Consider the following 10,000-nt stretch of genomic DNA (forward strand, 5'->3'; position numbering starts at 1 on the left):
AGAGCCAGAGTGAAAACTGCTCATCCTGATTTTAATGAAAGGAAAAGAAATACAGATATGATACATATAAGTGATCGCAAAAACAAATCAATGTGAATCTTCTTTTAAGACCCGGCGAATAGAAATCTTTAGTTTGTTAAATATGAACAGGGTCTGACTCCTTTGATAAAATATTGAAACCATTGTATGCACATGTATGTTTGAGCATTAAGGTGTGTGGATATATATATATATATATGTGTGTGTGTGTGTGTGTGTGTGTGTGTGTGTGTGTGTGTGTGTGTCACTGTTACATATTGTGGACATCTGTTCAGTGGCTCTGGTGCTGATGTGTTTCTGAGAGCAGATCGTCTTTAGTTTCTGTACCAACATGTTTCTTGTTGTTTTTACAGAAGGGGGGGTTCTGAAACTGACCCACTTGTGAACACAAACAGTGACAGATTGGCTCGTTCTCTTCTCTGCAGCCTTCGCCCGTTCACTCACAGCCCCACCCCGCCCCTCTTACAGTTTTTTTTCAATATTCTCTCCACATTCTTCTCTTTATTCCCCCTCACCCTCCGCTCAGAGCGACGAGAGTGAGGGTAATTAAAATGGTGAAGCTGTGCAGTGAAATGAAGCCAGTGCAAAGACACGCAACGTCCCTGACAGGATGGAATCAAAGGGACTGAGTGTGGTCAGCCTGCAGAAAAAACAATATATTGTATCTGATCTGATCTAAATCAAATCTTTAAATAGCAAACATTGATGACCCACCTGCATCTCTCTGTTTTACAGACATGGGACAAAGCAGCGGAGGTTTGATTGATGACGCAGCTTCACAGGTGGGACGGTGACGAGAGGATCAGATTCCAGTCACTGTTCCACACTTTACTGCAGAGGGAGGAGGGTTGGCAGGACCGGGGAGGGGGCAGATGGAGGAGTCACCTTGAAGGAGAAGAGCCGAGGCAGGGAGGTAAAGGAAACTGTTTGTTTCTGTTCAGGTTATAGATCTTGTAGAAACATAAATAAACTGCAGCCTGAAGTGACGTATGGAATTCAGAATTGTAAGACACTAACAAACTGGGGTTTGCATTCAGTTTGTGGTAAAACACTGAAACTCGTCAGACGGACGAGGTGCGAGTGGACATGAAATAATATTGATTTAACTCTCAGACGCAGCTTCACAGATTGATTGTCATTCCAGAATATGAGTGAGCTCCAGGAGAATAGAAGTCTGAGGAGTATTTACCCACAACAGAGTCCATGAGCTCAGCAGGTCACAGTTCATCATCACAGCTACAGATTCAGGTTTGAGATCTGAATTATAAAAAGGACTCAAACAGACAAAGATGATGAAAAGGATCAGTTGCAGCTTTTTCAAATAAATGACTGATTATAGAGATTAATAGAAAACATTCCGACATTAATCACCAGAATTCATGTCAAGTGGTTCTTTTATGAAAATAGTTTCCATCACACCGGCTCCTCACGTTACACAACAGCGACACCTGCTGGTGAAACACCCACACTGACTCACAAGGTTGTCAACAAATCCTGGACCAATAAAAAAATCACCATAACAACCACGACTGCATCAGAATGACAGTTTTCTATTTTCTGTGAGGTCAAATCTTCATGAGGCTCGTTCCTCTGTTCTATAGAACTTCACATCCGAACACGATGAACATCACATTAATGAGACACAACACACAGTCACATGATCACGTAGAACCATGAACGTGTCGTTCGTTTTAAGTGCACCTGTATACGGTGGCCCTGACGTGCCAATCAAAACGACAAATAAGAAAACACAATGACAAATGAGTAACAGCGAACACAAACTTCCCTGTTGTGTGATGAATAAAGTGATATCTTATGTTATCTTAACTCAAACAGCACAACAGCAAACCAAAAAACACGATAGATAAGAAAAATGTCTTTCGATTTGCTGATGTGTTTTTTTTTATTGTCGCTGTGTTTTTGATTTTTTTGTTGAGATGAATTTGTCGTTGTTTTTTAATTGGCAGTTTTCTAACTTCGTCGTGCTATTTGCACTTCAGGGCCACCGTACCTTTACTGTACTGTACTGCGATACATACTTAGTTCAGTATGAAGGCCACATATTCAAATACTCAGATACTTATATAGCCGATGAGTCGTATTGTGGTTTGTGAATCTGAGCTATAGATTTATAATAATCCCCTGCTCACTCACTCGAGCCGCCGGCAGGGGGCGGTCACCGGCCTCTGCCGAGTGAACAGACACACTGATGCGGAAGAGAAGAACAGGACTCTTCTCCTCACGTTGTTGCTTCAGTCGAACACGAACCAACTTCACGTCACTTGACGCCACTTCAACACAAAGAGCTGAAGTTAAACTGTCGTCGGTTGTCACGTGATGTTGTTTATCGGTTAACCGTCTCAGACAAAACCTCCCTTCCGGGATACTCACCTGACGTCATCAAGAGGTTGCGCGCGCCTCTTGGCAACGGAAGTGGACGTTTGTTGTGTTTTGATAACTTCCTGTTAGCGCCGGACCCGAGGCTCCAAATCAAATCCGGGCGATTTGAAAAGTAACATGTCCGCGTGCTGCGTGTCCGCCTGTAAGAACCGACTCTCCCCCGCCGGAAAACTCAAGTTCTACCGGATCCCGTCCGGTCACCGGCCGGTCCAGGCGAACCGGCGCCGCCTGTGGCTGCGCGCGCTTCAACAGGCGAACGGCGGCGAAGTGCGAGGAAATGTTCGCGTGTGTGGAGCTCATTTCATCACAGGTGAGTTCTCAGACCGACGGTGCGAAGAAGACGAGGTGTGAAGTTATTAACAGACTCGATGATCCATGTTTCCAGGAGAAGCGTCGATGGACCGCGACAGTCCGGACTTTGTCCCCTCGATCTTCACGAGCCGCGAACTGAGCAGCCAGAAGAAGGAGCGGAAGAGAAGGTACCTCACTTCTATTAATAATTCTACATTTCTCTCAGATATGTCTCGTCTTAAACACTGACACCTGTGAAAAAACAAACCGGAAGTCCAATAATGATGGACGTCATCTTACATTAAGTTCATTAAGCCTTAATGAGAGTTCTACTTTGAAAACGCTTCATGTAAGATATCGTCCATAATTATTGGACTTCCGGTTTTATTTTTTCACAGGTGTCAGTGTTTATGACGAAGCATATCTGAGATAAATTAGGTGATTATTGATATCTGCTTCAGCTCATTACGTCCCGTGAACTCGTGTCGACAGCGACACTGTGTGGTTGGATATATGAATACACTACAATCATCACGTTCATAATAAGAGTCACTGGTAGAAAAGTATCAGAAACATAAATCAAAATCAGAAACAGTCATAACGATGAAGACTGGTCCAGTTCAGATTACTGTATACGTTTATTATCACATTAGGATTATTGATTATATTAATGTGGATAATTGTTTAATATGCAGCTGACACAGCTTCATTTTAAAAAGAAGAAATCAACTGAATTTGAGGAGAAAATTGTTAAATATAATTGAAATTTAACAAGATAATTTTAGAAATCTTGACATTTTCATGATCAGTTCAAGAATATACCATGAATTCAAATGTAGGAAAAAGTAAATAACTTTTAAACTAAAATAACTTCTTATTGATTTTAACTTTGACACTGAAGTGTGGATCATTTGAACTGTTCACCTCCTGGATAGTTTGTGAAAATATAATAAATTCAGTTTGACACTTTATTTGGCAACGGTTAAAACTTATTAAGTTGAATACTAAAACTATTCTGCAAAAATCCTACCTGTTTATTTTCTGTACATTAAAAATGAAGGGAGGTTTATAATACTTTTGTGGTGCTGTTAAACATTGTAACAGATTTCTGTTTGCATTTTAGTCACTGCAATGTGTTGTGGCCCCTCTGTAGTAATATATTATTTATATAGGGATATGGACCCGAGTCTTAAATAGAGTTAAAGTAAAGTAAATTGTTGCACTTTACAGGACAGGCTTAATCAGGTGGACAAAATAATAGAGACTAGTGTTCATATAATACAATAAATCTTAATGTAAAGGGATAATAAGTCAGTACAGAAGTGCACATCATCTTTATTGGAGTTGATAACATCAAACTTTTCCTTCTTCCCGGTGACGAGTACACGTGTGACACATTTACTGAACATTTGGATTCATTTACTTTTATGTTCTGCAGCTTCATTCAAAGATTTTACAGTCGCAGACGACGACGACAACATCGCCGTAAAGTCGATGTTGGAAAAGAAGAAACACAAAGTCCGACTGAGTCTGACGACCAGTCGCCTGTCGTCATGGAAACAGAACGTGAAGTACCGTCAAGCCCGTCGCTGCCACAGGTCTCAGATACGACGTGTTATTTATACTTTGTAATAAAGTCTGCATGTTATGTTCTGCGTTATTATCATGTTAGAAGGCAGACGAGTCTTTATAGATCATCAGAGGTAAAAAGAGAAAATATTCTGTTTATTTTGAGCAGAATTCTTCTGCCACATCTCCAGAGATTCTTATTTAGTTTTGACTCTTTGTGTCTCCGTCTTCATCGTCTCTTCATGTGTGTTTATTTTCCAGGGAGAAGATACTCTGAGGAAAGAGGCCGAGGCCGAAATACAATCAACATCGAACCCAAACAAGACACCGCGATCGGCTCCGGTGTTCAGCCTGAGACCAGACAGGATGAATCCCGTGGTGCTGCTGACGCCGCTCGTTGTTTCAGCAGGAGGTTATCGCTGCCAGATGAGCAGTCGCACCGTCACTGTCTCACCTCAGCCGGTCGAACACAAACTGCTGCATGAAGAGGAGGAAGAAGAGAAGACCCGTAGCTGTGACATTTGTGAAGTCCAGTTCCCGAGGGCGGCCGGTTTCTCGCAGCACCGGTGTGTGAATGCGGATGAACCCGCGTTTTCCTGCAACATGTGCGATCGAACTTTCACCACAACTCATCACCTCAAGCGTCACAAGCTGCTGCACGTCAGAGACGGCAGGAAGTGCGGCAAGTGCGGCGTGTTGTTCTGTCGACGTCACAACCACGTCGCGTTCCAAGCTGCGGTCGAGTACGAACAGGATTCCTCCTCCGCCGACGAGCCACAAGACGAAGACGGGAGTCTGACGTCGGATCCTGAGAGAAGCCGGACGGACGTTGTGGACGAGGACGATCGGAAAACCACGACTGTTTTTACGCCTTCGCCGACGACAACAACAACTGCTGCTTTGCCTCAGCGTCCAAAACCTGGACCTTTATCCAAGACGCGTTCCATCAGACATCCAGGGACTGTGAGCTTGTTGCCCAAACCTTCCTCGGTGTTGTGGTCGCGGCCACCTCCGCCACCAGATCCCCGGATCTCGATAAACCCGGTGGCCCCGTCTCCTCTTATGCCCCTCAACCCTCCCGTCCGCCCAGAACTCCCGTCCTCACTGAAGATCTTTTCACCTCATTACCTCACCTCGACGTTATTTCACGTCAGAAGAAACTACGAATACATCCTGAGCAAACCGAAGAAGGTCGTTGTGAAGGAGGAGCCGGCCGAGCGGCCGCTGAGAGTCACCGACAAGCGAAGAGTCGAGAAAGTCAGGAATGAAAAAGTTGCCTACGACCTGGAGATCGTGGTTTGATCTAAAAACATTAGATATGATTTAAAACCACTGTTACTGAAACTGAGACTTTGCATCATAAAGATATGAAGCTGATTCCGTTTCCTGCTGCAACTGAAACATAAGCTAAACTTAATAACGCCTCGTCTGTGTTCTACTCTTTCTCCTTTATGATGTGAAACTGTGATATTTAATTTAGTTTTCTGATGATCTTTGAATCTGAATGTCTTTCTACTCTAAACTGATTCACAGCCTGAAACTTTTTAATGTCACTGAACTCATCAAGCTGCTATTTTTTCCTTTTTCCCTCATCACCGGTGGAGCAGACGACGTTGTGGAACAGGAAACACTGGATTCAGTTTTCACTTCTCCGCCAACCATATTGTTTATCCTTTCTTATTATAGAAATATATTTTTTTCCCCAAAACAGAAATTCCATTATTTGGAATACATAAGCTTTACATTTGTGAGTGTGCGTGAGAGAGAACTGAGAAATTAAACTACCGTTCCGAAACTTGTTTTTACCACAACAGCAAACGCTTCACGTCAGAGCGAGGCACTCGTTCCCTGCAGAGATGATGTTTCTGTCTGTCTTTGAACGCACCACTGACCTGAAGGTTTAAAAACTGTTGTTGTTTACATTTTTTTTCACTACAGTCAACAGATGATTATTTTATTAAAATAAGTATTAACAGAATATTGTCTTTGTCACAAGGTTCTTTAAAAATACATCAAATCATTAATGTGTTGTTGTTGTCATCTGCTCAAACTGACTCATCACTGCGTCCAAATAAACAAAAATAGAAGAAAAAACTCAATGTTTCCAAACTAGACAAAATAAAACTAACTCAGTTGATTTGTGGAGTTTTTTCCTGTGAACAGAAAGTTTCTGTGGGATCAGATTCGTCCTGATGTTCGTGTCGTAGCGATTCTTCAACTGACTCCAAAACATCTGGCTGCTTTTCTTCTTTGTGTCATTCTGCAGAAGAGCTGCGGTACAGTAACAGTTACAGTAACGTGTCCTGGTGCTTTTATTCCTCTTTTGTCCCAAAGAGAATTTCCTCTTCACCACGACAGAGAAGATTCACTGTAAAACAAAAGGTTGATGTTTCTACTCTTAGTTAACTTATGTGGTGAAATTGTTTGATAATTTTTAGTCTGTAAAGGTCAGATTGTTTATTTAAGAGAATAACAATAACCACAATCTTTGTGTAAAAATCATTTAATTAATGATGTTCAATGCTGCAGTTTAACTTTTATTCATAACTGAAGACCTGACCTAACCCATCAATAATTACAGAACTGATCACTTAATAAACATAGATTCATAAACAACAGTCTAAGTATTTAGTATCCCTTAGAAAGGGATGAAAATATTTAAATTAAATTAACTGATGAAAACAAAATGTGCATAGAAGGAAGTGTCCATAAATCAAACAAATCTATTTGACATTAACACGTGATTTAAAAAATATACTGAACAGTCACTTTGCTGGAAAACAATATTTCCCCTTTGGTCCATTGTTTATGTTTTATTTTTACTTTTCATCCTGAACAACTTTCAGAATGAGACTGACGTCACTGTTCATCTGGATCGATCATTGATCAGAATCAAAAGTAGGTCACGTGAGTTTCTCCTGATCTGAGTTCATCTGCACGACTGTTCATGTCCCATTGGTCGGAAGCCATTGCGTCACGAAGAGCGCTGATCTGTGATTGGTCCGTTGACTTGTCAATCAAATCCAACGGAGTCCGTGATTGGCCCAGTCCTCGGGTCGAAGCAGCGGATTGGTCGACGTGTCTTCCAGCGGACGACGGGCCGGTGGTGCTGATGCTGTGACAGTGGGATTCTTCCAGCTCAGCATCATCTGGACCGAGTGTGAGTGAGACACTCGGCGGCGGAGCGACGCTCAGTTTGCCGCAGAGAGACGGAGGAGCAGGCGGACACTCACCGGGAGGAAGCTCCAGCTGCTGCCGTGCACCGGTGAGTCCGACCCCCGGTGAACCGTGTGACCTGCCCGGGGCAGCGAGCGCTGAGCGGCCGGGCTGTGGGTGGGGGAGGGGGGGGGGGGGGGGGGCCTTAGCGAGGTGAAGCCATGTTAGCTTCTCCAGAATAAAGTCAAGACGCCTCGTGTTTGTGACGCGTCGCTCACTGCAGCTGCTGCTCATCCAGCTGTGAGGATAACAGCGCGTCATGAAACATTATGAACATATATGACCTGATCCTGATCCTGAACCTGATCCTGATCCTGAACCTGATCCTGATCCTGATCCTGAACCTGATCCAGATCCTGAACCTGATCCTGATCCTGATCCTGATCCTGAACCTGATCCTGATCCTGATCCTGAACCTGATCCAGATCCTGAACCTGATCCTGATCCTGATCCTGATCCTGAACCTGAACCTGAACCTGATCCTGATCCACCACGTGTGAAGCAACCGTTACAAAAAAATGGAGATAGAAAATTGCAAATCATATGAATGTGAATGCAAAAACATTATCAACGGCGTCATCATGGAAACTCGGACAGATATTTACAAGCATCTGTTCAGATTTGTAGTGAGTTGCTTTGCATGCTGGGATTTGAAGTGTGTATCTGTCGACTGTCAGTGTGTGTGTGTGTGTGTGTGCAGTTCACATACAGTATGTCGAACATACATATATTCATATTTGATATGCTCCTGCAGTGGGGCGATGGGAGCGTTCAGCCGACAGAAGTTCTTCCAGGAGCTGTTCCGCGGCTGCCTGCTGCCCACGGCTCAGCAGGGCCTGGAGCAGGTGTGGCAGCTGCTGCTCATCTGTCTGCTGAGTCGCCTCCTCTGGATGTCAGGTGAGTGAGGGTCCGGTCACCGTGTGTTTCACTGACCTTCACATCGTCAGCTCGCTCACCTGCTCGTGCTGTCCTGTCGCCCTGCTCCGTCAGGCCTCCCCTCCTTCCTGAAGCACCTGGGCACCGTGGCCGGAGGCTTCTACAGCCTCTACCTGTTCTTCGAGCTGCACATGATCTGGGTGGTGCTGCTCAGCCTGCTCTGTTACCTCTTCCTCTTCCTGTGCCGCCACTCCACCATCAGAGGAACCTTCCTGTCCATCACCGTGCTCATCTACCTGCTGTTGGGGTGAGAAGCCCCTCCTCCTCACACCTGTCTGACGCTTCAAAGCCGGTGACGCAATCTTTTTTTAATTAGCGATGAGTTCTACATCAAAACTGATTCTGTTTTTATCCTTTGTTGATCAGAGAACTGCACATGATGGACACCACCAACTGGCACAAGATGAGAGGTGGGCAGCGACGTGACAGCTTCCTGCAGTGACTGATTATTCCACAGGTTCATCTTTTCATGGTCTTTATGTTAATGTGCAGGTTCCCAGATGGTGGTCGCCATGAAAGCCATCTCTCTGGCCTTCGATCTGGACCGAGGCGTCGTGACCAGCGTTCCGTCTCCCGTCGAGTTCATGGGCTACATTTACTTTGTGGGCACCGTCATCTTCGGCCCCTGGATCAGCTTCAACAGCTACAAAGAAGCGCTGGAAGGACGGAGGCTGGTGAGTGCGATATGTTTCTCTCTGTAGTCTGGATTCAAAAGACACGAGCCGCTGCTTAGATCTTTTTCCTTTTTCTTCCTCAGAGCTTCTCGTGGTTTTGTAAAGTGTCGGTCAGTTGGGTGAAGAGTCAGATCTGCCTCGTTATCTCCAACTGCGTGGCTCCGTATCTCTTCCCTTATTTCATTCCTGTTTACGGAGACAAGCTGCTGCGAAGGTGAGTGGAACAGAGCTGATGAAATCAAAATGGCAGTTTATTTATGATCTTGGATTATTGGTCACTCATGGATGTAAATCATCTTTGTTCACAGTAAAAAGAGGCGGAAGATCAGGTAATGAATCATAATCATCTGCCTCAGTGACTCATTACTCGGCTCATGAGTAACATCCTCACCTGCACATGTCCCCCCCCCCCCCCCCCCCCCCAACTTACCATAACCTTTTCACCATCTTGAAAACTGTGGTTAGACAATTTCTATGAATATTAATAATCACACTGACATGACTGATATGACTCTTTTTCCCTGCTGCCCCTCAGAGGAGCTCTGGCAAAGTATGTATTCTATTGTTGTGTGATGATTAATTCATTAAGTTGGATTTTATTGCAACGTTACGTCTGTTTCTTCCTCTTCCAGGTGGCTGCTGGCGTACGAGAACACGACGTCGTTCCACTTCAGCAACTTCTTTGTCGGTTACTTCAGTGAAACCACGGCGACTCTGGCCGGTGCCGGATTCACCGAGGAGAAAGAAAACCTCAAATGGTCAGAACGAGTGATATTAACGTTAAAGACCCTCCTCTCAGAAAGTCTTTTTCTTCTGTCTCCTCCTCCAACATGTCTGACATCGACTACAGCGACTTGTATCTGGTGTTTTCACAT

The 10,000-nt window shown here is 44.3% G+C and overlaps 2 protein-coding genes and 1 long non-coding RNA gene across 5 annotated transcripts in view; 2 read left to right on the forward strand and 1 right to left on the reverse strand.

Annotated features, from left to right (window-relative positions):
* The window catches only part of LOC124849870, a 7,660-nt gene extending 5,059 nt beyond the window's left edge, over window positions 1–2,601 (reverse strand). Inside the window, exons 1-4 of the long non-coding RNA XR_007030428.1 lie at window positions 2,431–2,601; window positions 1,229–2,330; window positions 754–924; window positions 1–25 (exon numbers count right to left, since the gene is read on the reverse strand). The exon at window positions 1–25 is cut by the window's left edge and continues 139 nt beyond it. This is a non-coding gene — a long non-coding RNA (uncharacterized LOC124849870). The remainder of the gene's footprint in view (window positions 26–753; window positions 925–1,228; window positions 2,331–2,430) is intronic.
* Window positions 2,372–6,436, forward strand: LOC118317437 (zinc finger protein 271-like). The gene is made up of 4 exons (XM_035646122.2): window positions 2,372–2,749; window positions 2,825–2,918; window positions 4,169–4,328; window positions 4,561–6,436. Exons 1-4 carry the CDS (start codon window positions 2,557–2,559, stop codon window positions 5,599–5,601), a joined length of 1,488 nt encoding a protein of 495 aa, XP_035502015.2. The 5' UTR covers window positions 2,372–2,556; the 3' UTR covers window positions 5,602–6,436.
* Window positions 6,437–7,206: 770 nt separating this feature from the next.
* The window catches only part of LOC118317438 (protein-serine O-palmitoleoyltransferase porcupine-like), a 7,911-nt gene continuing 5,117 nt past the window's right edge, over window positions 7,207–10,000 (forward strand). The window contains exons 1-9 of one of the 3 annotated variants that reach the window (XM_047331346.1): window positions 7,207–7,564; window positions 8,270–8,412; window positions 8,506–8,698; window positions 8,818–8,861; window positions 8,944–9,125; window positions 9,209–9,339; window positions 9,434–9,454; window positions 9,661–9,675; window positions 9,758–9,883. In XM_047331346.1, the coding sequence (XP_047187302.1) occupies window positions 8,277–8,412; window positions 8,506–8,698; window positions 8,818–8,861; window positions 8,944–9,125; window positions 9,209–9,339; window positions 9,434–9,454; window positions 9,661–9,675; window positions 9,758–9,883 (848 nt within the window). In that variant the 5' untranslated portion in view covers window positions 7,207–7,564; window positions 8,270–8,276. Of the gene's footprint in view, window positions 7,565–7,677; window positions 8,142–8,269; window positions 8,413–8,505; window positions 8,699–8,817; window positions 8,862–8,943; window positions 9,126–9,208; window positions 9,340–9,433; window positions 9,455–9,660; window positions 9,676–9,757; window positions 9,884–10,000 lie in introns of those variants that run through there. The other 2 variants (XM_035646123.2, XM_035646124.2) reach the window with 2 other exon arrangements.

The sequence above is a fragment of the Scophthalmus maximus genome, chromosome 3 (assembly GCF_022379125.1).
Source record: "Scophthalmus maximus strain ysfricsl-2021 chromosome 3, ASM2237912v1, whole genome shotgun sequence".
Lineage (NCBI taxonomy): Eukaryota > Metazoa > Chordata > Actinopteri > Pleuronectiformes > Scophthalmidae > Scophthalmus > Scophthalmus maximus.

Coding starts and splice junctions, on each gene's coding strand:
- LOC118317437 (XM_035646122.2), top strand. CDS start 2,557: ATGTCCGCGTGCTGCGTGTCCGCCTGTAAGAACCGACTCTCCCCCGCC. Junction 2,919..4,168: donor AAGAAGGAGCGGAAGAGAAG/GTACCTCACTTC, acceptor TATGTTCTGCAG/CTTCATTCAAAGATTTTACA. Junction 4,329..4,560: donor CAAGCCCGTCGCTGCCACAG/GTCTCAGATACG, acceptor TTTATTTTCCAG/GGAGAAGATACTCTGAGGAA.